General features: G+C 54.5%; 9 protein-coding genes across 9 annotated transcripts; 6 read left to right on the plus strand and 3 right to left on the minus strand.

Annotated features, from left to right (window-relative positions):
- Window positions 1-83: 83 nt before the first annotated feature.
- Window positions 84-1,928, plus strand: HMPREF1541_01191 (uncharacterized protein; the record flags this gene model as incomplete). The annotated part of the gene is made up of 2 exons (XM_008713491.1): window positions 84-184; window positions 230-1,928. 2 exons carry the CDS (start codon window positions 84-86, stop codon window positions 1,926-1,928), a joined length of 1,800 nt encoding a protein of 599 aa, XP_008711713.1.
- Window positions 1,929-1,997: 69 nt separating this feature from the next.
- Window positions 1,998-2,729, minus strand: HMPREF1541_01192 (uncharacterized protein; the record flags this gene model as incomplete). The annotated part of the gene is made up of 1 exon (XM_008713492.1): window positions 1,998-2,729. One exon carries the CDS (start codon window positions 2,727-2,729, stop codon window positions 1,998-2,000), a length of 732 nt encoding a protein of 243 aa, XP_008711714.1.
- A 485-nt stretch (window positions 2,730-3,214) lies between these two features.
- Window positions 3,215-4,237, plus strand: HMPREF1541_01193 (uncharacterized protein; the record flags this gene model as incomplete). Its single annotated transcript, XM_008713493.1, has 1 exon — window positions 3,215-4,237. One exon carries the CDS (start codon window positions 3,215-3,217, stop codon window positions 4,235-4,237), a length of 1,023 nt encoding a protein of 340 aa, XP_008711715.1.
- Window positions 4,238-4,663: 426 nt separating this feature from the next.
- Window positions 4,664-5,868, plus strand: HMPREF1541_01194 (uncharacterized protein; the record flags this gene model as incomplete). The annotated part of the gene is made up of 3 exons (XM_008713494.1): window positions 4,664-5,205; window positions 5,255-5,501; window positions 5,539-5,868. The coding sequence occupies 3 exons, from the start codon at window positions 4,664-4,666 to the stop codon at window positions 5,866-5,868; spliced, it is 1,119 nt and encodes a 372-aa protein (XP_008711716.1).
- Window positions 5,869-6,592: 724 nt separating this feature from the next.
- HMPREF1541_01195 (uncharacterized protein) lies at window positions 6,593-7,840 on the plus strand (the record flags this gene model as incomplete). Its single annotated transcript, XM_008713495.1, has 1 exon — window positions 6,593-7,840. One exon carries the CDS (start codon window positions 6,593-6,595, stop codon window positions 7,838-7,840), a length of 1,248 nt encoding a protein of 415 aa, XP_008711717.1.
- Window positions 7,841-8,370: 530 nt separating this feature from the next.
- On the minus strand, window positions 8,371-11,004 carry HMPREF1541_01196 (uncharacterized protein; the record flags this gene model as incomplete). Its single annotated transcript, XM_008713496.1, has 5 exons — window positions 8,371-8,488; window positions 8,546-8,754; window positions 8,812-8,950; window positions 8,996-10,692; window positions 10,750-11,004. The coding sequence occupies 5 exons, from the start codon at window positions 11,002-11,004 to the stop codon at window positions 8,371-8,373; spliced, it is 2,418 nt and encodes an 805-aa protein (XP_008711718.1).
- A 570-nt stretch (window positions 11,005-11,574) lies between these two features.
- HMPREF1541_01197 (uncharacterized protein) lies at window positions 11,575-12,561 on the minus strand (the record flags this gene model as incomplete). The annotated part of the gene is made up of 1 exon (XM_008713497.1): window positions 11,575-12,561. The coding sequence occupies one exon, from the start codon at window positions 12,559-12,561 to the stop codon at window positions 11,575-11,577; it is 987 nt and encodes a 328-aa protein (XP_008711719.1).
- A 680-nt stretch (window positions 12,562-13,241) lies between these two features.
- HMPREF1541_01198 (uncharacterized protein) lies at window positions 13,242-15,773 on the plus strand (the record flags this gene model as incomplete). Its single annotated transcript, XM_008713498.1, has 1 exon — window positions 13,242-15,773. One exon carries the CDS (start codon window positions 13,242-13,244, stop codon window positions 15,771-15,773), a length of 2,532 nt encoding a protein of 843 aa, XP_008711720.1.
- A 3,900-nt stretch (window positions 15,774-19,673) lies between these two features.
- Window positions 19,674-22,232, plus strand: HMPREF1541_01199 (uncharacterized protein; the record flags this gene model as incomplete). Its single annotated transcript, XM_008713499.1, has 3 exons — window positions 19,674-19,976; window positions 20,024-20,051; window positions 20,110-22,232. The coding sequence occupies 3 exons, from the start codon at window positions 19,674-19,676 to the stop codon at window positions 22,230-22,232; spliced, it is 2,454 nt and encodes an 817-aa protein (XP_008711721.1).
- Window positions 22,233-25,698: the final 3,466 nt, after the last annotated feature.

Consider the following 25,698-nt stretch of genomic DNA (forward strand, 5'->3'; position numbering starts at 1 on the left):
AGTAGCGAGCTGCTTCTAATCAGCCTTCAGAGCAGGTTCTGGATCGAAAGAGATGACCTCCATCAAAGGATAGCGGCGGCCGAATGTTCTTCACCAAGCCAGATCTTACTTCTGGCTCTCGACCAGCGCTCCTACCGGATGAGACTCTCCTGTTCGTACAAGATAGCGTGGGTCTTTACGAAGGGTATGTCATCAAGGCCGAGTTCGCATTGGTACTAACAGCATCAAGCAAGTACAAGATCGCAGCATGTCAGAAGGGCCATGCTTATCTAACATCACACCGAGTCTGCTATGTTGACGATGAGGATCCTCGCAACCACTCTCTGGCGGTCGACTTGAAAGATGTTGAGCGTCATGAATTTCAAGCGGGATTCTTGAGATCTTCGGCAAAGATCACTCTGCATCCTAAACCTCTCAAGCGTGGCTACGGTAGCTTGCGCCAACCTGTCAGTGCCATTTCGCCTGCCCTTCAAAGGATATCTTCGGCATCGTCACCAGTGTCAAGAGCACCGAGTCCATTTCCCGATGGTCCAGCTCGAGTCGCTTCTCCTCAACTAGATAGGGGCACCTGGATCTGTTCAATTTGTACCTTTCCTAACCCCGTCCCATCAAATTTCGACCCAACGATAGCCACGGAAGCTTTCCCACTTCCGCCGTGTCTCACTTGCGGGATCAAGCCAGAATTTGCTCATGTACTGAAAGCCGCTATCGCTGCCAACGCTAAACGAGCATCTGCGGGCTCAAGCACGACAGATCCGCCTCCTGCTTCGAGCAAGGCTCCGCGTGTGAGCACAGCCGAATCGAAATCCATCACGTGTCCTCGCTGTACGTTCCATAATCATCCCTCATTATTAAATTGCGAGATATGTGGAGCGGATCTGCCCCGACTAGCTTCTACCACAGCTTCTGCGCCGCCAGAACGCCCTGCCTCCCCAGGCCCGGAAATCGCCAATCTCAACCTCGACGAAGATCACAGCAGTCAGAGCATCAAGTTCTCATTCAGAACCGGAGGAGATAGGGTCTTTCTGGAAAAGCTGAAGAGCGCTTTGGTCCAGCGGAAATGGTTGCTTGAACAAGCTCCGCCAGTCCCGCGACCCGATCAAGACACACGCTCGAGCACTCCAGACGTCACCGCCTCTCCAGCCAGTCGGCCTCAATCCACATCCGTGGGTATCGCGGGCCTCGAGCAGCGAGGACTGCAGAGCAGGCGGAACAATGAGGCCGTACTTGGCTCTGCATTTGGAGATCTCGAGGCGCTCATGGCTTCTGCCAAGGACATCGTTGCCCTGGCGGAGAAATTTGCACAAGATTCTGGCAGTGGTGGGTCAAATCCGCTGCTCTCCGAGAGCGCCACAGCGATGGGCATGGTCACCACCAGAGATATTTCAGGAGACAGCTCAAATACATTGTACATAAACGAGCTGTCCCGGAACCTGGCTGAGTATGTATCAGATGAGCGCAGAGGCATACTGCGTACAAACGGCGGCATTGTAAGTCTGGTTGACTTGTGGGCTATGGTAAACCGAGCACGTAACGGTGTAGAGCTGATCAGTCCTGGCGACTTCCACCAGGCTGCAGTCGCCTGGGAGCGCCTGAATCTGCCTGTCCGTCTACGTGAGTTTCGAAGTGGGCTCCTTGTTGTGCAACCAAAAGACTGGACGGATGAAAGGGTGCTCAGTCAGATCACAGGTTGGCTTAGATCGTTGCAACAATCGCCTCCAGAAGAGCCGCCCGCGTGGGATTGGGCGGTCTTCGGCTGCGGTGTGACTGCACAAGAAGCAGCTTCACGCTTTGGCTGGAGCATTGGAGTAGCCACCGAGGAGCTGGAGATGGTCGAGGAGAAAGGCGTCGTTTGTCGTGAAGAAGGCATCGAAGGGCTGAAGTTTTGGCTCAACCTTTTTGTTGATGGAAATGATGAGGAAGACTGAACATAGAGCATTGCAAACGCATATAGATGTGCACATGTTGAGAGCGTTGTAGCGCGAAGCTCCATCATTCTACTTCACACCCACAGCTTTGAGGAAAGCTTCTCTCCGCTCCTCCTCGATGCACTGCACCGCCTCAGCTATCGTCTCGACCTCTTTGATCTTGTTGCCAAGATTCCACGCCTCGTCTGCTTCGTATCTGACGGCAAAAGCTTGCCAATTCAGACTCTTGAGCTCGGCAACATGGGCGCCGACGGCCTCTTGTGAACCAGAGAAAAGCATGATTCCAGGGTAGCCCGGCTTCGTTATTCCTCCGACAAGTCCGTCGTGTGTCGGGTGAAGCGCTAATTTTCGCTTTGAGGTCGCCAGCAGGTGATGGAGCCAAATGATGATCGTTTTGGGTCTATCTGACACTACGTCGGGTGTGGCCAAAGACTCATCATCGTCCCGCTCGCCGATGGATGCTTCGAGGAGTCCCACGAATCGGTCGAGGATGGCATCGAGTACTTCACCAGGGCTGTCTTCAGCCTCACCACCAGGTGTCGCTTCTCCGCATATGTCCTTGACGAGGCTTTTGACCCGCTGCCTCGTATCTCCTCCGCGTTGGTCCGTGGCCAAGATCACTTCTGGCCAACCCGATACGGGATAGCCTTCAGGTAACCGCAAAATGAGCCTGTCTTTGGAACCGGCGGCCGTGGAGAATGCAAGGTCTCTTGCTACTGGATCGAATGCAACCCCTTCGGGGTACATCGACGAGAGCAGCTCGATCTCAAGGGTGAGGCGTTCGGAGATAGGAGGTGACATGGAGATGGCGTGTAGCAAGGCTGGGCAAACAGGTTGTATAGTGTCACACGGAAGATGGCGAAGTAACGAGAGAATTGTTGTGGACCAATCGGACTCGCCAGAATCAACGTGCCAGCCGACTTAACCAATCATGTTCACTGCTGTGGGGTCGGCGAGGAGGAGTTGCCTGACTACGAGGTCGCAGGACTCGTTAAGATGGCAGCTCACCGAACATGGCTAGTGCTGTGCCACTGCGGAATGTGAATTGCTACCACTAGGAGCACGCGTAGTGCTGTGCTGATCGTCAGCTAATTGTACAATCGGCATAAATTGTTTCCGCCATCTTATCCACGATGAAGTGGCAGCTATATGAGGAGGCCTGCTGTCCTCTGTAGGTCGGCAGAAATCATTCATGCATCTACCTCTTCCGGTCTTTCGTTTGACATAGTTCGAAGTCCATTACTTCAGAAACGGATTGTGTAAACGTATGACTCATTCTATACAAGATGGATTTCCTATACACCCATTTGATATGGAAGCCTCCCTTTCCCACTCAGTCCTTCGCGGGCCGGACCGTCATCGTGACCGGATCCAACAGTGGCATTGGCCGAGAAGCAGTGCGTCATTTTGTGCGCCTCAACGCTGATCGTGTGATCATTGCGGTTCGCAACCTCGAGGCCGGAGAAGAAGCGAAGGCCGACATCGAACGCACCACGAAGCGGACAGGCGTCGCGGAAGTCTGGAAACTTGATCTGAGCAGCTACGATAGTGTCAAGGCCTTTGCTGCTCGTGCTCAGCGCGAGCTCGAGCGCCTCGATATCGCCGTACTCAACGCCGCCGTCGCCACGGGGAAGTATGGCAATCCAGAAGGTCTGGAGAGCCATATCACCGTGAACTTCGTCTCGACCTTCATGCTCTTGATCCTCCTTTTGCCCCTTATGCGATCAACCGCACAGAAGCTCAAGCCTGGGGAGGATCAACCACATATGTGCGTGGTCGGCTCTGGCATTCATCATTGGCTCAAACTGCCACCAGCTGAATACCCTGAAGGCGAAATCCTAGCCAGACTCTCAAGAGTCGAGGCTTTCCCCAACGAGCAAGGAGTTACAAAGACTCCAGCGAATTACATCTTGTCGAAGCTGCTGACGGCCCTGGTCACGCGCGAGATCGCACCGGCTATCAACCCCAACGAAGTCATCTTCAACCACATTTGTCCGGGACTGGTCAAGTCGGGTCTGAGGCGAGAATTGACCGGAGCACTTGCATCCGTGGCCGACAGTGTTGCCAGAACACAGGAAGTGGGCAGCAGGACATTGATGGCCGGTGCCGTGGCGCCGAAGGAGAGCCACGGCAAGGCCATGAGCAATGCTAAGGCTCAGCCAGAGCCGGCCAGGGGTACCGACGCCGGATTTAGCAAATTTGTGTTGAGTGAGGACGGGAAGATAATGCAGGGGAGAGCATGGAGAGAACTTAAGGCCATCTTGGAGAGGGAAGGGGTTGATGTCAAGGCAGCATTGGGTCCCAAATAAGTAGATATACTAGTCACTGCTTTTGCCAGAGCCTTGGACGAGTCGCAACATTTCAACACTTATCTCTGCTCTGGGTTATCTTCAAGGGTGATCGATAAACTAGGAGGTCGTGCATTTGATAGTCACAGTATAAACCGAGTCAGCTCAACGTACAGACTGTGTGAATCTACGGCTCATCCGATCATAGAGCACTAGCATGTAATGAGGTTGATTAGGGATGGAGTAACTTTGGACGACTGTATGTGAAAGCGCCTTTCGGCTCGGTGAAATGAAATGCCGCCAAAGAGAGCTTGGCATCAGTGCTCCGAAGAAAGTTGATTAGATCCAAGATTCACGTTCATCTAGTAGCTTTACCGCCGTCGTGCAATCTACTCTCGTACATCTGTGAGGCGTCGGAGGCTCAGTCTGACGAACTGACTTACGGGAATGGCCACATCGCAGCGACTCTCAGCCACCGTTGGCGTCATCACCAGAACCGCATCGAGCCCCTACATCTGTGCATCCTGTCGCACCCGCGCCGCCGCTTCCTCTCATGCATCCGCACAATCTCGCCAGCAGCTCCGGCACAGCTCGGATATTCCTTTCACCGAAAAGATTCGCCGCAAAATATGGGGTACTGATAACCCGCCTGGGCTGAAAGACCCCTACGGCGGCCCTAGTTTCTTGGAGCGTCGGCTTGCACAGAGGAAACAGGCACAGCAGTCCGCGGGCCAGGAACTATCACAGGAGACATCACAAGAAGTGCAGTCGCAACTCGATGCCGCGCACGAAGATCAGCCGACGGTCCGTTCGTCACCACGAAACAACAGCGCACCAGACTCTTGGGTGGTTGATCGGTCGGACGCCGAACCGCTGAAGCCTTCGCGTGGGACATATGAACCGGCCATATCGTGGGAGGGCTTGGACTGGGTCGGTGATAAGGGAGAATATCAATTCCAGGAAGAAAACGAAGTGGATGCTTACGTGCCGTGAGTCCCATTGCTACTGCTGCTGCTATGGAGCTAACCTGCATGATAGTTGGTTGACGCCCTCGTCGAGTGACCGACTTTCGGAAGTCGAAATCTGGGATGCGATACACGAATCCATTTTCGATGTCGTGCAGCCCGAGGGCGAGGAATACGATCGGGAGGTCGCCATTCATGTTACGTCTGCAGGACATGTGGCTGGCCCGGGTGAGGGACCCGTAGGTGGTGCAGATGCGTTCATGAACGCGAAGATAAGCTTCAAAGATCCAGAGGCGAAGACTTTCAAGGCAAGTTTTGTGGTCCGCTGCAATTACAAGTATTGACTGGACTTCCTAGATTCTGAAGAACTTTCAGCAAGTAACTGGGCTTCGCCTCTCCGATCCCACGCTCAATCAGCTTGCTCAAATCCCGAATGCCACTTTCCGTGATCTCGTTGAGATCATCATGGAGCTGCAAAAGCCGAAGCCCCAGAAAACGCACGAAAATCTTATGGCGAACGAGGAGCTCATTGCGCAGCCGAATGTCAGAATCTCGGAACGCAAGATCAGCCCCATAGATAGGGAGCGAGAGATTGGCAGGTGGAAGGTCATTGAGAAGGAGCTGATGGAGAGGGGTCTACCAGTGGTTGGACGAGCTTATGCTAAGGACGAGCGTATGCGAAGATGAAGCTTTCCTTCTGGGCGAAGCATGGGTTGGAGAAGAGTACGGGAACGACTCCTCAAGTCACCCAGACAAAAGGCTGCTTCCGCAGGGAAGCCTGATAGCCAAGGATGAAGTATTGTATACTACACTAGAGACGCCTCAAGAACAGTCAGGGCAGAGCAGACCTGTTATTACGGTCACGCTTCTGCCAGATGTACAAGACCATTGACCATTTTCGACAGTCAGTCTCTCTACAAGCAAAAGTCATTCTCCTCGATCTAACCATCGGCTCCGAGCTGCAAGTGCCCTGTACAAGCCCATCCACCACAAATGGAAACACCAAAACCGAACGAGACATAGCCTGGGTTGATATACACCAGGCTGGCACTTTCTCCAGCTGTGTGTCTTTGGAGAAAAGCTGTCCCATTGCCGAAGCCGAGGAACGCATCCGAACCGCATTGCTCGCCTCCCGCGCTGCTGCTACGGGGGTATATTCTTTACCGAACCGCGTTCTCTTTCACCGAGCAGTGGTTTCTAAAAATCCTCTGGTCCCGTTTGCTTCCTTTCTCTGCCTCTGCTAGACAAACCCGCAGCGAAGCTGGCTGCGCTCAACATCAGCTGTGCTTTGACCTGCCTTGCACCCTTCCCCGCACAAGCAGACTACCGAGCACCAGCACCAGCCGGCACCACCAGTATCCTCGCCCTCTGCAAGCCTTCCACCTCTTCTCATAACAGACAGTAGTTAGTAATGGCCGCCGCCGCCGCCCCCGCCCGCGGGCTCGCCGCCATCCGCCACAAATCCCCACACGACGTCGTGCTCCTCTCCTCACTGCGCACGCCCGTCACGCGCGCCTACAAAGGCGGCTTCCGCTCGGCTTACGACCACGAGCTCCTCTCCCACGTCCTGCGCGCCACCCTGGCCGCGAACCCCAATTTACCGCCCGAGGCCATCGAGGATGTGGCCGTGGGCGTCGTGCTCGCCGAGCTGGGCGGCAGCAAGGCCGCGCGCATGGCGCAGCTGCACGCCGGCTTCAGCGAACGGACTGCCCTGCACACGGTAAACCGGGCGTGCAGTAGTGGGCTCGCGGCCGTGACGGGGATTGCGAACATGATTGCCACGGGACAGATTAGCTGTGGCGTGGGCGCGGGCATGGAGAGCATGACGAGGAATTATGGGAGTCGGGCCATCCCGACGGATTTGTGGGAGGGGTTGAAGGGGAGTGAGGTGCAAGATGCGAGGGACTGTATTATGCCCATGGGTTTGACGAGTGAGAATGTGGCCAAGCGGTATGGTGTTAGTAGGGAGGATCAGGATGCGTTCGCGGCAGAGAGTCACAAGAGGGCGAGTCGCGCTCAGAAAACGGGGTTGTTCGATGGTGAGATCGTGCCCGTGAAAGTACTGCAGAGTGATTTGGAAGCGCCGGACAAGCCGAGTGTGGAGGTGGAGGTGAGCCAGGATGATGGAATCAGGCATGACATTAGCGTGGAGAAGATGGCGAAGCTGAAGCCCGCGTTTGCGAAGGATGGCACCAGTACGGCGGGGAACAGCAGTCAAGTCAGTGACGGCGCGGCCGCGACGCTGTTGATCCGAAGGAGCACGGCGAACGAGCTGGGCTTGAGCGGCAGCATCATCGGCAAATGGGTGGCTACTCAGACGGTGGGCTGCAAGCCCGATGAGATGGGCGTGGGGCCTGCCATCGCCATCCCGAAGCTGCTGGACTTCACCGGCACCAAGACCGACGATGTCAAGGTGTGGGAAATCAACGAGGCCTTTGCGAGTCAGGCACTGTACTGCATACGGAAACTCGGCCTGGACAACCGAATGGAGGACGTGAACCCGCGGGGCGGTGGCATTGCGCTCGGTCATCCCCTGGGCATGACGGGCACGAGACAGCTGGCGACGTTGATGCCGCAGCTGCAGGAAGGCGAGGTCGGTGTCGTGAGCATGTGTATTGGCACGGGCATGGGCATGGCCGGTATGTTTGTTCGCGAGTGAGACTGCGCTTCTTCTGGAGCCGTCATAGGCTTCCGTCATTTAGCGAGAGGTAAAAGGACAGACAATCTGTGCTATAGAAACAATACCAAAAGCTTTCGTAAATACAGCTGCTGCCCTTTTGGCCGGCTGCATGCACGTTTTCCCGCAAGGAGCAGTAGGTGTTGTCTCACACGAGGCAGGTCCTGACTGGAAGCCAAATCAAATATAGACATGCTTCCCCCTCTATCAGCCTTCCAGTCTTGCCGTGATATTGGACGGGGTGAAATTCTTCAGGACGTTTTCTGTTCTTAGGGGTATCTCTATGCAAAGTCTATGTTCGTGGCAAATGCAACATGACGCCTTGCTCAATTCCGGGCCCTCGGCGTTCCCAGGAGCAGGGCGTTGGGGTGGGGGGGTTTCGCCCTTTTTCAGGTCGAGAAACAATGGCAAATGCTATGTTGCATGCAGCTGCTTCCTGCGTGCATCTCGTCGAGATGGCGTGTGGTCGTTGACGCCTCCACTAAGCCCGTCATCGACACCAGACAGAACACTCAGATGTGTAGCTCCTCCAGATTCGCGGCCGGGCCATTCTTGATGACGGCATCCGGGCTGGTTGGCGCAATGTTCGCGACCTTGGTGCAGATCCAGGTCGAGGCGTACATGTTGACACTGCGTGGCTGCTGTTAGCGGCCAGAAAGGGGCTGTTGCATTTGCTTTCACACTCACCGATCAATGCACTTCCCATTCTCCCGCAAGCCAACCCTCTTGGCCTCGAAGCCATTTCGCTCGAGCAGGTCGGTATACCACGGCCTTCGGGCGGCTGAACGGAAGAAGACGCGACCGCCAAGTTTCAACACTTTGTTCAGAGCGAGGACTTGTGAGATGGCGGCGCCGGTGTCGTCGGCTGGGTCAAACCAATCCATCGAGTCCATGAGCTATGGGCGCGTATCAGCATCTTGGAGCGATGACTTTGGCGCGGGGACTCTACTTACGATGGCAATAGTGAGTGTGGACGGCGTGATGCGCGAGATGACCTCCATAAGCTCGTCGGTGTGGATGCGCAGGCCGTCAAAGGCTCCTTTCTTCGACAGCTTGGAATAGCTTTTCTGGGACATGTATCTTGGGCCGCATCTGGAGACTTGAGTCTTTGACCATTCGAGGATGGGCCGTACTTACTTTCTCGAATACCGCCCTCGCAGACACACGTAGTAGAAGTAGTTGTCTCGACTCAGCTGCGTGTTCTCTACCACTGGATCCAGCGTGTCGACCATATACTGCCAAATGGCTTCGCCGCAGTCTTTCTTGCTCTTTGGCCGACCAGTTTTCTGGCTAAAGTCGTCTAGAATCAGATCTCTCTGCTCCTTTGGTACACCTGCGGCTTTCCAGGCCCACCATTCGGTACTGACAATCAACTTGTGCAAGGGCCAGGAAAGTAGGATGTCCCGAACCTGTGGCCACATCTCTCGCTGCTCATTCATTGTCTCAACGGAGCAAAGAGTCTGGACTTTGGAGGACATATTGAGCAGGCGGAATAGACGTCGGACCAGCTGAATAGCATGGCGGGAACCCCCGGTCTCGTAGAGGCCGTGCTTGGAAGAGAAGACTGACGCGTTGTTGAGCCAGTATTGAAAAGCCTGAGAGGAGAGATGTGGTGAAAGCTTGGTGAGTAAGAGGCTGCGGAACTCTGGATGGCGTCCTTCGCCAAAGAGTGCCCAAACATCGGCGTGAGGAAGGGCGGCGAAAGCGGCAACTTTGAGCTCGAGAAGGTGGTTCTGGTTGGGATTGAGGTCGACTGCGTGAATGCGCTTCGGGGATTCAAGAAGGTAGTCAAGGATGTTGTCACCTGCAGAGGTGATGGTGAGGATTACATCTGACGAGTTGATGTTCAAGAGTTGGCGGTCAACTGTAGGATCTTCCCAGTTGAAAGCGTAGATATACTCATTCTTGAATTGTTGATGCTTGGTGAGTAAATCATTGTAATGGATGCGCCAAGCGTGGTTCTGGTAGAACGCAGCTGGCAGGGGAAGGTTTGAGCTGAGGTTGACAATAGCAGATTCGTAGGATTTGGAATGGACGATGCTCGTGGACGCCTGCACATCCTGCTGTTTGCGGTATTCGTTTGCCGATAGATAGGGAGACTCTGTAAGGACGGCATCCTCTTGCTCGACAAGTTTGGTTGAAGTGTCAGCGTCTCTTCCACATCCGATAAACATGTAGTATGGGATACCACCGAGCAGGTAATTGCGATCGCTGCAGGACAGAATGGTGCCGAATCTATACTCGATATAATCTCGGCGGCCAGCGTCCAGATTGACTCTGTCAGCCTCGAACCACGTTCTCCAGAACATGCGACCCAACCAGTTGACATGACGGTTGAACGTGCCGCCAATGTAATTGCGAGACGAAATATCGACAAGGCTTTGAACATAGAAATCCACGATTCCAATCGTGCCGGTAGGGCTCAAAAACTGTGTCAGAAGATCCACAACGCTGTAGAAGTCTGGGATCATTGATAAACTGTAGCTCATTGTGATGAGGTCAGCAGAGCCTGGAGCACACTGTACCCGACGTGCATCATCGCAGAGAACCGTCACGTTTTTCCAGCCGCATCTGGCCACACGTTGACGTGCAACATCACAGAGAGATGGAGAATAGTCCACCAGGAAAACGTGCTCGAAAGTGTTCTCAATACCAATGGTCTTGTCCATCACTTCAATATTGTAGCCAGTGCCCCCACCGATGTCATACCAAACGGGTTTATGCGACGGAGCTTGGGACGAGGACTGGCGAGACTGAAGCTGGGCTGCAACAAGGGCGAGCATGTCTTCGCGGCCGCAGAGCAAACGCTTCCGGGTGGTGTCGTAGATGCCAGCCTAAGGAGAAACTAAGTTGGAGGATGCCCGTCACCGAGGACGGGTAACGTGACCTACCTGCTTGCCGTAAAAGCTTTCGAGCGCGGACTGTTGTCCATCGCCGGCTTTCGCATCATGAGGTTTGATGAAGTTGTTATAGACGAATTGCAGGTATGGGGAAAGTCCCGAGTCCTTGAATTGGGTGTTCTTAGTCGCGTGCACAACCCACAGTGCCAGACCGGCAAAGCCGACCAAAGACACCAGAGTGACCAACGTGATCTCCGGGCCAAACTGCTGCAACCGAGTGGAAGCATGCGCGTAGATTTCCTCCATGTTGAAGACGAAGGGCGAGCTCAATGGAAAGTGGTCGTACAACTGGATGAAGGAGGGGCACGAGGCACGCGGAAGAATTTATGCCACTTACCTCGCGGGGCTCAGGAGGACGACAATGGCAGCGACCTCGTGAGTTTGATCACGCCGGACATCTCAGTTTTGGAAGTTCAACAACAAGAAGTTGCAACAAGGAACAAATAGGACAGGAGAGTGGTAACATGCGGACTCGTGAGTGGCTGCGAGGATTGATCGCGGGGATCAGTTCGGAATGATCTGGTGGGACTACAGGGTCTGGCAGAGTTTGGCGTCAGGCACATGGTGCACACTGGCTGGTTTAGAAGCATTCGGCCCTGTGAGAGCCAGACGTGTCAGGCAGTGAATGTAGTGGGTGTGGGCGAGGAGCTGTGTCGCGCATGTTGAGGTTGGAATCGACCAATCAGAATACGAGGTGGAACGGCGTGGTCGTGGCATCAATTCCGACTTCGCAATGGGGCCACGACATTTACCCCATGCGGGTCCCGATATATCGACGAGCGCATGGCCAGGAGCGAGGTCAAGCTCCTGTTTGTTTCAACTATGAGTATAGCTGGCGCTTGAATGAAGATTGAGCTGTTCCGCCGCGACCGAAAGGTGCTCTTCTGCCGACAGTTCTACGTTTGGGACCGGCGAATACGCCTGGTACTCTCGCTCCAAGGCTGTGTACCAAATATGGACATCTCTCTGGAGCTGCTGGAAGGCCTTGACATCGGCATATGGCGATGTCCCCATGCATTTGGTGAGGCGGGCCTTGATCTGGCCAGCCTCATATAACTCGTTTCTTTGCGCCTCCTGGGCCTGCAGACTAGAGGCTCCAGCATTTGTCGCAGCCTCTCTCTCGGCCTGGACCACGTAAATCCAGAGGCTGAACATGGCAAGATAGAAATCGATCGAGTTGACACTCTCTGGCGAGGCTCTGTGGTAGGGGTATCGCACGATGAGCTTCTCGTAGTACTCTTTGGCACTCAGGAACCCGCTCCGTCTCCATGATTTCCCAGGGTCAGGCTGATGCCGGAAGAGTATTTCGGCGCCAATGCCCCAGTATTCGCCTGCACGCACATCGAGTGCTTGACCTGAAATCTCGGTTCTCATGAGCAGGCCTAAGGCCCGACGCGCGCGTGGCCAGTCTCTATTTCTTAAGCACTTGTGCAGGAGGGCAGTCATGGCTGAAACGTGCTGCAGTCGTAGGGATTGACCATTTCCTCTTCCTTCGGTGCTGGCATGCGCACCACGCGGGTTCCGAACGGTAGTGTCCTTATGAGGAAACGGCGGACGAGGTAGCGGTTTATTTGGCTTGAGGTTCGCGACATAGCGCTGAGCGCGCTCCCCAGGACTCACAACGGCACGGTCTTCATTTTCTGTGGACTCATCCTGCTCATCACGGCCAGTATCATCTAGGCCAGCCTCAGCCTTATGTAGGACGCCTCTCTTTCGTTTCTTCTTCTCGTGTTGCTCTCGGTCGTGTTGCCACGGCTGTCGCTGTTGTGAGGTGGAAACAGGAAGCGCAAAGAGAGTCGACATGGTAATGGCTGCCTTGACATATGGTTAGGCCGGACCAGGGTGAGGCAGCGAGCAGAGGGTCAACGAAAACATGGGGGCATCACGGTGGTGTTGACGTCGAACAAGCAATATTGTGAGCGTCCGAGGAATACCTAGTTCTGTAGAAAGAAACATAGAATAAAAGGCGGCAGTATCTGGTAAAATTAGGCACGTTTCATGGTGCTGGTAAAGAAGCACGTCACGCGCCAGCTGAAGCCAACCATCAGCCTTGCAAGCCGTCTTTGAACCCTCGCAGCTGCCGCCGCCCTCAGCCCATCCGCGCCCCAACATCGCCAACGTTACGCCACGACTGCGCTGCATCCCACTTATAATCTGCTCGACAGTGGACGGTTACTATCAACGTCTCTCAGCGCCGCCCGCCGTTGTTTGTCCGGCTCTTCCAGGCCTCATTCCCAGTATCTTCCCACGTTGCCTCTGTACCAACTCCGCCACCTGAGTCCGCTCACTATCTCATCCGATAGCCTTCTTCTCATGGTCTTCTGCGGACGACAAGGTGTTGCGTAGAAACAGTCACAGTCTACTTCGAGATTGCCTACATTCCGAGCGCCTTCCTGGGCTGCTTGCTACAGGAGCCCTCACCATGATGCTGGCTCGATAGTCACACGTGAGCCCATCTACCTCGAATGCCACTTCATCCGATCATGGGCAATACTCAATCTACCTCTCACACCTCCTTCAATGCCGAGTCCGACGGTCTAATAGATCAGTCACATGCAGACCAGAGTGACCAGCGTTCCGCAATGAACTCGACCGACACAGCGCCTACTCAGCCCCGAGCCCGCAGGCAGCGACTCAGCCTATATGGATCGGTGAGGCAACGAATTGTTCATCGCTCATCGGTCGTCAGATCTCATACCGGCTCACAAGATATAACTCAGGATGCTGACGCGGAACAAGAAGAGCGGCCTCTAGTTGACACGCTTGAGACAAGGCCCACCGTTGGTACCGTCACAATCTCCACTACACTGCCTGGCCCTCTTTCTCGCAGTGCCTCATCCGTCTCAAGGCTAGGATCTCGAATCTTGCCAAACGCGGTGGCGAGAGTGCTGTTGAGCAGCGGCGAAGAGACACTTGCCGAGGGGCATGCTTTACGGAATGGAACGCCGGAGAGGTGGCGGACTGCTCAGCGACAATCGCACTTCGATTCCAACAGCAGGTTCTCGCTGACCGGATCCATAAGACGGCGGATTGGCAACCGTTCTGAGTCCCGGGGTAGCCCAAGACGTGCCACAGCGAGAAGCCTGTTCACTGGCGGTGCATCCCATCGACAATTACTCAACGATACCGATCCAGAGCGTCTCAGCCAAGATCAGCCCTCAATCACTTTGGATTTGAGTGACATCTCCGCGTCAGTGCGCAGGCGCAATCGACTGCAGAGAGTACGAAACTCTTTGTCTAGCCCTTTAATTAGCCTTTTCCAACCCTCGGTCAATCGACACGACTCAATGAATCTGGATAGACCAGTCGTAGGAAGGCCGGCTCAGGCCGCTTACACAGATGATTCGGATCATCTGTTGCCCCCCTTGAATCCCGTCAATCACCATCTCGATTTAGGTGATGCTCCACACGAACTCGACGCTGTGGAGCCGGAATCAAGGTCAGTCCTACCCGGCGCAACCTCTGCTACTGGCATGAGTGCCATAAGACAGCTCCCCCAAAGTCTTCGCTCACGCTCGCGACTATACCGCCGCCCGGAGGCGCCACCATTGTCTCAAGTTCTGCAATTGGCGGCCCAGGCGATTGCCTCGCAGCTGTCTGGTCATGGCGATGGTCTCAGCCCAATGACTCGCCCTTTGGGCGGTCAGGGATTTGGAGGAAACATCGAGGATTTTGTGCATACCCTCCAAGAAGCTGCAAGTGCACAGGCCGGTGAGACCCTCGACATGAATACACCAGAGGGCGACTTGCCGCCCGTCAACTTTATGCGCGTCTTTTCCTTCCCAAATGACGAAAATGGCTCCCCTGTAGCTCCACCCCGACCGCAGGAGGGAGTCACTGGAGACAGTGAAGCTGGCGATGCATCCTTGGATCCGGACCGCTCAGTAACCCTGGTGTTGGTTGGCGTCCGTTCAATGCCTTCAAATCATGAAGCTGTGGGCGATGGAGCTCTAGGTCCTAGCCTTGACAACATCTTGAACCTGTCGCCATTTCCACCCTCAGCTGGACTTGGCAACGCAGGTACTGGAGCCTTGTTACGCCGCGCTGGAGGCCGGGCACGAACCCACCGGCGACATTCAATGACCAACTTCGACTTTCCCGCACAGTACGAGAGCCAAAGACATCATAGGCGGCGATTGTCGAGCATTGGCCCCCCCACAGATGCCCTGTCATCCATAGTTCCTATCTCAGAGAGTCCACCAGGGCCGGTTCCACCTCCGTCTACACCTGCCGACATTCGTTCAGGTCAAACTACACCGCTCCGGCGCCCTTCTTCAGCCTCGGCAGCACACTCTGCGGCTCTGCCAGACCTTGACGAAGATCGTGCTCCGCCACTACTTTCATCCTCATCCTACGACTACACCTCTGCTCGTCAGCGGCAGCGCTCCGACAGCGAGTTTGCCCGCCGCCCGGAGCTTGGGGCCGGGGCTGCACGGCGCAACGGCGTTGTCGAGCCAGATCATCCGCCCGTTGGCACAGCCACTGGCCGCAGCTGGTTGATATACGTTGTCGGAACGAACGTGTCTCCTGACCATCCCGCGTTTACAATGCCGAGTCTCTTCACGGACAACCCAAGCTATGAGGACATGCAGATGCTTACAACATTACTTGGACCAGTCAAGCCGCCGGTGGCTAGCCAAGAGGATGTTCGAGAGGCAGGTGGGCTTTATAGACTAGTTCTGCGGGACGGGTTGCTCGTTGGAGACCTTGTCACCACAGAGGCACAGCTAACGGAACCTTTGAGAATGGAGGAGCGGTGTTTGATATGTCTCTGCGATTTCGAAGAGCGGGAAGAAGTGCGGCAGTTGGGTAAGTGTCGACATGTGTACCACCGGGAATGCATCGATGAGGTAAGTCCAGTTTCTGATCTGACCGATTGGAAACAGCAACGACTAACGGGTCCACTAGTGGTTAACTACAGGCCGCAACAGCTGTCCAATGTGTCGAGCACAAGGTGTCGACGAGAGGAACCCATCGACGCCGGCAGTGGAAAATTCACCGCCCACCCCGGCTGAATCTATCAGAGTACCTTAGGCGGCACTGGCTGTCTTTCCATTTGATCACGATGCCCACGAAACGGCCGTGCAACAGAAGCATAGCCTGGCGTTGGTAAAGGCGACGGACGGTGCACAATGTGTTTGATTTTTCTTTGCTTCTCCTTCGACAGAACGTGTCTTGGTTACTTTCTTCGCCGTCACGTGGTTCGGAATGGGGCGACGTATGGGATTTGCTAAGGATAGGGGATCGAACTTATGATACCCACTGTTCTGCTGTTGCAGTGGACAGACACTGATGTTCAATCAATCCGTAATGCACACTTGATAGACACTGGACGGCAGTCGCTCTTGCTCAGATGGACCACCTTTGTGGCACCAGCGACGTCATGAACCCCTAGGACGACTTCTCGTGCAAATACTTGTGACACAAATAGCACCATGAGCGTTGAGCCCTGGAGCACAAAGTTCTGATAGTGCCTCGCCGGTACCTTGTACGTAAGTGTACCTGCCCTTCGTGGTGAGTGGCGCAATTTCCGTCACGCAGACTATTGTCGTTGTCTTTGATTTTTTGACCCTCGGCGTTCCATAATCAGACCCTCACCCACCCAATAATAGAGACTTGGGATGGAAGACGATGCCGAGCACGCTGCTTTGCGACGGACGACATTCCTAAAACCAAGATCCTTACCTCGCCATTCGACAGTGATTGCCCATTTCCGAAAATGGCACACACGATGATTGAAATCATCCATTCACAGAAGATGCAATCCCATTCTCGGACATGTCGGGTCACCATCGATACCTCCCAATTTACGAAGAATTAATAATGTCCATACTGTTTCGGACCACAGAGTAGGAGTTGGTTTCGTGTCACGTATTCATGAGCTGGAGCCACATGGACGCCACATTCCACATTTAGTCTCCCCGCCTGGTTCCAATTTGGCAACTACGAGGGACCGGGGTGGACGGCTTTTCCAGGGCGTGCAGCCAACTAGCCGCTCCGACGCAGCTGGTGATTGGAGTACCAGAGTCGGTTTTTGCACCAGAGATTGCTTCATACCCTATTGCGGAATATCAACATCAACAGGCAGCAATGACGACGGCGGTCGGGGGCAACATCATCAACAGCGCCGGCGATGCCACTACCCAAGACCCTCAACGTTGTCTGACGGATACGGAGTCCCGACGGGCTGGAGATACGGTGCCGATTGCGATTCTCAACAGCGTACTCCGTACCTCCGTACGGATACTTCATTGACTTTCGGAAGCGGCACTGCTAGTCCATCACAAGCTCCAGTGGAGACGTGCCTCTATCAGCGAAAATCTCCCCTTCCATCAGTCTGTGTGTATCATTGAGTTCAGCAGCCTTCTGTTGACAGGTGCTGGCATTGTCACCTATCAGCTGGAGCTAGACCCCGGTATCACTTCGGGTCAGGCTGGACCACCATGATACTGGCTCGACAGCGACAGTTGGTCCCTAGCGTATTCCTTTGACTTTTGGTTACCGGAAATTTTGCATTCGAGTACGTGACCGTCTCGGACAGTCTGTCGAGACCCTGCACAAGTCCTCCACGGGACCCTTCGGGAGCTCGAAAAGCAGCAGGCCTTGGCCGACGGGAGCTGATCTTGTGCCGTGGATTGTCCACATTTAAGGCCGATGAGTCTTGAGCCACCATGCCGATTCAGCATTGGCGTCTCCTCCAGTGTAACATGGAAAAGACCAGAAAATAACAATGCGAGCACCGATCCATGTGCCGGGGAAAAGGCCCTACAGCCGTTCCGAGAAACGTGGGCTTGGAATACCGGTTGCAGACCTTGCTCCGGCCAAGTAGCCACGCGAAATCACTGAAAAGACAACGGCTTTGCGTCAGCAATTGGCGAAAGATTTCGACCACTCAAGCACTCATCATTATCCTTTCAGGTGGATCAGCTTCCGTTCGTCTGCCCGCTGTCAAACTAGACTCAGGGGCTCTATCCAAAGTTCCAGAAAATCCACACAGGCACGTTCCTCCACGTTGTTGACTAAAGCTAATAACGACATCGAGCATTATTGAGGCCAAACTCAATCAACTGCCGCTTTGCCCGGTGCAGGATGCTAATTGCTGCCCGTCGCGGCTCAGTCGTCCTAGCACCACATTCCGAGGGAAGCACAATGTCGGACCCACGAATGCCGCCAAATGTTAGTGTGCTTGCTGGTTCCAGGTAAGTTTCGAGTGCCGATCCTGGTATCAAAACCCTTGGTTACGAGGTTTCATCCTTGGTCCGGGTATGAAACAACAAAGGTCATTTAACCTGCAATCTTTTCACCCTCTACCACAGTACCGGAGTGGAGGGTCAGCTTCGACAGGCGTTGGTCCGGGGCCGCGTTACTCCTCCGCAGGGCCTAGAGCTCCAGGACTCCTCTCTGCGATTACTTCCTTGCCAACGATCACCGTCCAGTTCCTCCGTCACTCTTCGACGCTATGCCGGCAAGCGCTTCCTGTGCATGTGCTGACCCACATCTTGCCGTTAATCAGTATTGGGCCTAGCATTCTTCCCATCCATTCTCATATTCCTCACCGAAAAAAACTATTTGCCACGCGCTTTCCTGCCCAACCTGCGAGCAGAGGATCGTCTGGCGAGCATCGCCTTCTTGACCTCCTAGACAAACCTGAGCAAGACACCGTCCATCGCATACCGTAGCTTATCTTCCGGAGCATCACGCTACCAGCTGCTGAGAAAGCTATTTCTATCACCTGAATCACTCCTGGACTTGTGCCTGAGTAAGTACGAATCGCAGCCTGGTAGAGTGGGCCATTATCGAGCGCTCGCTCTGCACTCAGTTCGGCGGGCCCGGGTAGAGTAGATCGACCTGGATCGACCCTCCGCTCCCTGGTCGCTCCTGACGACACTACAGGTGACGACCGTTCACCCCCCGGTCGGAACCAGGGTGCCTAGTCAGAGAATAGCGCGCTCCATCCACATTCGCTGCAAGCCTAGGCTAGCAAAAGCCCCCTCGAATTCTGGAGCTTTTCGCCCCTCCCATACCTCGAGGAGTCGACATAACCTGTACCACCGCTACACTCTGCAGTAATACTCAACCAACTATCGGCAGCATCCCGTCTGCACTGGTTGCTCTGCTGCGCCTGGCTATTCGTCGCTATTTCCAGGCCTCGCTCGCTCGCTCACTCTACCGCATGCACAACTCCGAAACGCGGTGATCTTTGGATATCACAGGCCCAGTAGGCCTAGATCACATAGCAGCGAAGAACGCCGCCAACGCAACCTGCGTTGAGCAGTTTTGTCCAACTGCATATTGCCATCTGGACCAACCCGTCACCGCTCTGGACGCGGACCTCATATTCCTTTTGCAGCGTCGATTGATCTCCTGGTAGTGCCTGTTTTGGATGGCGTCGATGTATTCGGAAATAGCGACATTAACGGTCATGACCTGCATGTCGAAGCATAAGTCATAACATTAGCATCTGTGCAGATACCGCAGCGGCGATTTGCAGAGGGATACTCGTTCCTCATCGGAAAGGATCGTCAGCTCCTTCATTTCGAACATCCCAATCCAAAGGACCTCAGCAAGGATCAGGGACAAACGGTGAAGCAAGGAAAGGCCTGGCTGACTTGTGCGATTCCTGTTCAAATCGTCGACTCCCATTGCTCAAGCTTGGCCCCTGTGTTGCGCATTCGTGGCAGCCTCCAGAGAGGGAACGTACCACGGCCGTCAAAGCGCAACGCCAGATCAACCCGTGACACTCTATTTCCACCTTCCGCAAAGGTCCAGTCTTGTCTACACGACCATACAGATTACTCGGTTGCGGAACACGAGGCCAATTCGCTCAGCGCCTTGTCGCTGCCGAAGCATTGTTTCTACTGGGCTGAGTGGATCAGGTGCATCCAAGGAAGGCCGTACAACATTTGACGAGCACCATGAGCGGCTTTTTCGAGCCCTCAACGAATGTGCCACCGGGCCATATGAACGATCCTGGTGGCTATCAAATGTACAACAATCAGTACAATAATGGCCAGTATCCCAGGCTCGGTGGACCCAACTCTCATTTTGATGGTGTCGCTTTCTGGTATCGGCCGGAAACGCAGGAACCAATATATGAACGCGATCCTTCGCTGTACAATCAAGCCATTGGCCTTCCACAGAACACTATGGAGGCCACAGGAGTCAAGCATCGGAGAACGAGAAGCGGCTGCTTCACCTGTCGGAGCCGTCGGGTCAAGGTAAGCTCGCTGTCTGGGATCCACTATCACGACTGACATGAGATCAGTGTGACGAGACTAGACCAGTCTGCGAGCGTAAGCTATCAGTGCCAATATTATACTCACGCCCAAGCATGACTGACCGAAATAATAGGGTGCAGAAAAGGTGGTAGAGAGTGCGAGTTCCCGCAACCATCGTCGTCATCGTCATCATCGTCAAAACGTACCAAGTCTGAAGCGAAAAGCCCAACCACAGCTTCCAGGAAGCACGAGAAAAGCGACAGCAAGGAATCGACAGGTCTTCCATTAGAGACTATTAAGGATGAGGATGAGGATGCAAGTGAGCCGCCCAGTGCCGCAAGCACCTCATCCCGAAGACCAACCCTCAGCAAAGTTCGTACCGCTTCTACACAATCACTGTCTCGCAAACAACGCTATAGGCACGGATCCGAACCATCACCGACCTTCAAAGACAAGTCAAGCCCGCAATCTGCGTCCAGTTCCAGCTCTCATTCTCGAGCAGAGACGCCGGCCTCATCAATGACTACTGGAGCACCATCAGCTGATATTCAGGCTCGACAGGCAAAGATCAAAAGCCTGAAGCCCGATATACAGAAATACTTCCAATTTCAGCAAGACCATCTTACCTACTACCACTACTTCTTCAAACTCGACCCCACTGACTGGATCCATAACGACTTTATTGAGGAAGCCTTGTCGTACGAACCTCTACTCTATGCCGCTGTCGGCTTTGCCGCCTATCACTACGAAGTGCGCCAACCCGATGCCAAACTCGGACATTTTCTCAAATATCACTCACGTGCGATTTCTTTGCTGCGCAAGTCAATCGAGTCTTCGCAGCCTCTTACTCCTACGTTACTACTCACCGTCCTTCAGTTGGCTACGTTCGAGGAATGCCTCGGCGACTGGGTGAATCTGGTTGCGCACCATCGTGCGGCTCATTCCATGTTGACCCAACTCTACACACCAGAGTCGGTTCAGGCCACGTTGACAGGGCGTATGCTATTCACCTGGTTTGCGCGAATGGATGTTATTGCCTCGCTGATGGGAGGTAAAGATGCCTCGCTGCCACGAGTCTGGTACGAAGCCAATGCCATCCATGCAGAATCACAGATTGACACAGACCCTGAAAACGACGTCGACATCGATGGGCACCTGCTCGCATTTGTGGCCAGTAACCGCCTCATCGGCTATGATATGGCGAAGCTCTATGCGCGGGTACCGACGGGTGATATTTCTCTCGAGGAGTTGCATCTGGAGAACGACAAGATTGTAGAGCGCTTGCGGAAGTTCAAGTCCAATATCGAAAAACTCAACGATGGTTATTATACAGTCCAAGAATTTCCGGCGGCGAACGACTGGCCCCTGACCGATGCCGACATCGTCGATCCTTACATCCCTGGTGGCCTCTTTCGGGATGCTCTGTGGCCCATGAATTTCATGTGGATCGACTGGTACGCCATTGACATGATGCAGCGCTATCAATTATCGCTCATCCTCCGCCAACCGGTCCCGGAAGAAATGGAGCGGCTGGCTCTTGAGCAGTGCCGCATCTACGAAGCCGTCGCACGCTGGCCCGATGCCCCCGAGGGCTCGATCCTCGGCGCGCATGCCTCAATTGCCCTCGCCGCAGTGTTCCTGAAAAAGGATGAACGCCATACCATGTGGATGCGCCGGAAGCTCGCAAACGTGGAGCGGCTGGGCTATGTTTTTCCACCGCACTATCGTTCGCAGATGGCGCGCGTGTGGGGTCTCACAGCAGACTTGGTGGGCGAGGACGAAAGCGTCGAGGGCTGGTGGCTTCCCAACGATGAAGGCAAATTGCCGATCCTCGGCGAGATCAGGAAGGTGGTGAGCGACAGGAACAAGGCTGGCGAGGATAGCGGGATCCTCAACAAGGAAGTCGAGGATGTGCGTGACATCAAAGCCATCTTCGCGAAACTGGATTTACGGACCCAGCACTCTCGGGCAGGGGCGGGTTTGAGGTCCGGGAGCTTCAACAGCGTGGATGATTTGTCGTTCAGTCCACAGGAGAGCGAAGGGCAGCGGAGTGAGGTGAGTACGGCTATCGGCAGTCCAGCAAGCGCGGCCAGTGCGAAGGAGGAAGGATGGGAGAGGTGGGAGGGAGCAGCGAGTTCGGCGCCGGAGCCCACCATCAATACTACTAGCCGCGGCGAGGAGCGGACGAAAGAGAAGGACGAAGCCAGCAGCAGCAAAGCCAAGGATCCCAACCGAATGAGCGGGCTCTGGTCCTAAGTGGGTAGGTGGAGGATCGACACACCCAGGCTGCGGGAGCCATCGACAGGTATTCGACGAATCCTGCCAATCGTCCCTGTCGAACCTCATCTAAAACGGCGTGTTGCCCGAACAGGTTGAGGTTGATGACAAGCCACCACGACAAAAACGTACCTGGGTAATATCGAACGGATCAGACAACCCAGCCCGAACTCGAAAGAAGAACGAACACAACGAACCAATGGTTTCCACGAAGCAGACGCATAAGAAGTTAAGAACCAACAAACAGGACGACGTTCCGAAACGACATAAAAGGTCACGAAAGACGATAAACCAACCAACCAACCAACCCTTTGAACAGACAAACAAAACCCATTCATGTCTCCAGAGTTGAACGACCTCACAACCAATTTTTTCTCTCTTTTTGTCTTCCAAAAAAAGAAGTTTCTTTTTTATCTTTCGACAAAAATTGAGGGCCCTACCCGTGTGAAAGCGACAAATTAGCCAATTCGTCAAGATTTGTCAAGGGGTGCGTGCCCTCATATCGCCCAAGCATCGTCTGCTAGAATCAGCAGCAGCACCAGCAGCACCAGCGACGGCAGCGGCGGCCGAGAAGACGACGACGACGGCTGCGGGCCTTCTTTCTCTGTTTTTTCTGTTCGATACCATGTACTATACCATGATCTGCTTCTTTTTTCGGCGGTCCCCTTTAGCGAGACATTTACATATATGTGCTGCTGCAGCTTCTTTGTTTACTTTTTCGGAATATTAATGCCCGTCACCACCTATATACACCCTGAGCGTTCGCTGTGGTCATCCGACCTGCCGGCTTTGAAATCCCTGGGCGACTGCCAAGTCAGGCCGGAAGGGGGAGGGGGAGTTCTGGGAAACGCCTTTGCCGTCGCTACCCCAAGTGAGACGCGTGCTAGGGGAGGGCAACAATAGAGAGATAGGATTACCACTAGTGGGAAAGCTGCGTGGCCTCCGAAGCATGTCCGATATTGACCGTGAGACAGGACGCGCAGCGCAACCTCATCTCCGGGCGGTGGACAAAGTACTGTAGTGTTGTCGCTGTCTCCGTTCTGTGACGGTGCCACGGTAGAAGTGATGGCTTCCAAGACGCGAAGGCTCGTGGCGTAGTAAAAACAAATCTCATCTCAAACCACCGCGCAAAGATATTGTGCAGGGCCACGCATACCTTGCCACACATGGTTCTTGTGCGCGCTGGAGCTACTGTGTTGACGATCCTGATGCGAGCCACCGCTAGCCATGGTATGTGGAAGCTGGCGGGCGCGGAAAGTCCCATGCGGTGGAGAGGGCCGGCCCTCAGGCAGCTAATTGAGTACCGTCGAAGATTTCGAGTTATTGACAGTGGCTCTTGGTTCGCGCTGCTTGCTCAACTCGGGCGCTTGTCTCAAATTCTCAATAATTATTTTCCTTGGCCCAGTTGATCTTGAGCATCCAGGGCGTTCCCCGGCTGCATTTCTTGCATGGTGGTAGCGGCGTGGTCCGTGTGTCTCACTCGTTGACCCCGGTTCCCCAACCGAGAAAATTAATATGCGAAGTCGAATTCTCCGCGATCCCCTGTTCCTGCCGCACAGGTACAGTATTTTGCCCGGGTGATTCTCCCGGAACGTGGTTGATCGATGAGCACCTTGTAGGCGTTTAATGTCCAGTCAAGCGGTGAGGCGACGAGACACTTACGTGTCATCGAACGTCGGCGCGTTGCCCTCTCCGATCACTGCATGAAGCTCCCAGCTGTTCTCGATGCCCATGCAAACGATGAATGGATTGACAAAACCCTTGCCACCTTGCATCATTATCCCGCAGGGCATTTTCGCTTATGAAGCAGCACGGACGGGCACGGACTCACCTCTAGCTCCCCATGTACGCCGTCGCTGGCTCCCCTGGTTAGGTCTACTTCACTACTGTCCTCCGGTGTTTCAGCCTCGCATGTACCCTGTGGACTGGGCGAAAGGCGAAGTGGCTCATGCTGTCGGGTCACTCCTTACAAAAGCTGCGCAAAGACGTGGGAGTCCAATGCAAGCGGCCTCGCAGTCTTCGGCATCCTGGCCGTCCACTGGGCTCGCCTGCTATTCAGCAGAGAATGGCGAAACGAGGAAACTTTACCGGCAAACCAAAACGAAATTTAGTCTGTACGACGTCTCGGATGGAGTATTTCGCATCTCCACCTGAAAACTTAACTTTCACTCGCATAAAGCCACCATGGCTGATCGTTCGCCGCCGGCGACGACTATCCGCTGCTGTCACAGCCAGCGCGTGGCGGTCAATTAGGCGAAACCCCTCATCTCACTATTTTCAGCGAGAGCAGAAGATCTGTTAGATCAGATCGCTGATCATATGCTGGGTCGGAGGCACATCTCCCCTACCGTTAGATTTCTTGTTGCTCTGACGAGCTTATGCCCTGGTTTCTTCCGTCTAGCACTTGGGATAGAAGTCGTCCGTGCTCAAACATGGCGACACACTGACAATCGGTTGAGGAAGAACCCTTCACTGTAAGGCTAATCTTCGCGGCAGCCGTGCGTACATAAATGATCCTTGGTCGGGACGGAATAAAGGGCCCACGTACCGCCGTCCGTCAGATGACTGATGGCCGTAGACGTATGCCGTCGACAGTGCAGGGGACTCACGAAAGCATCACCACATGCCATCCTGAGGTGTTGACAAATAACTGTACGCCCGTGCGCACACGGGTGTTCGCGCTGTTGCCAGCCCCTTGATGCCACAGGAGCGACTGTGCCCGGGGGTGGCATATGTCTCTCTGCTGGAAAAGGCATTGATCTTAGTGCGATGCCTGCAGCCGCTAGCGCCATGAACGCGGGTTTTTGACGTTCATCAGATCAGGTCTGGCGGCACAGGTCTGCCTGCAGGCAGTAGTAACGTGGCGTCTCCCCGCCGCGAAGGTCGCTGTGGGGCTCCAGGCCTGACAGGATGTGAGAGATACGGAGAAATGCTCATGCAAAGAACGAGCCCCACCCCCTGGCGTATGTATCTGCGCCCTTAGCGCTCAAAGGTTGCATAGGGTACTGTGCTAGGCTCCACGTGTGCCTATGGCGGCCGTGGCCCGGATAGATTCCATGTGACTGGGCCATCGCAGTCGAAACTAAGCCTAGCATGCACCAATGGGTCCTGAGCGCAGAGTCTCGGTCGGCCGGCGATGGCGAAGGTAGCGACAAACGTCTGATGGCCTGAACACAAGCTCGGCTTGCGTGACGAGGAGAGGCGAGAGTGGGACTAACGTTGGACCATACACGGCCTCATACCACACGGATGTGGCCCTCGTAGAGCAGAACCTTGCTCGCATGCTACCACATCTACAGTGGCCATCGGAAGCTGTGATGGATACTGCAGAAGCAGCCCAGCCCGTCGGCGTCTTGTCAGGATAACATGCTCTTGGTCTCAATATGCAGATCAAGTGAATGCGAATAGGGTCTGATGCGGATGGCAACCCCCCGGACCGGACTCG

The sequence above is a fragment of the Cyphellophora europaea genome, assembly GCF_000365145.1.
Source record: "Cyphellophora europaea CBS 101466 unplaced genomic scaffold supercont1.1, whole genome shotgun sequence".
Lineage (NCBI taxonomy): Eukaryota > Fungi > Ascomycota > Eurotiomycetes > Chaetothyriales > Cyphellophoraceae > Cyphellophora > Cyphellophora europaea.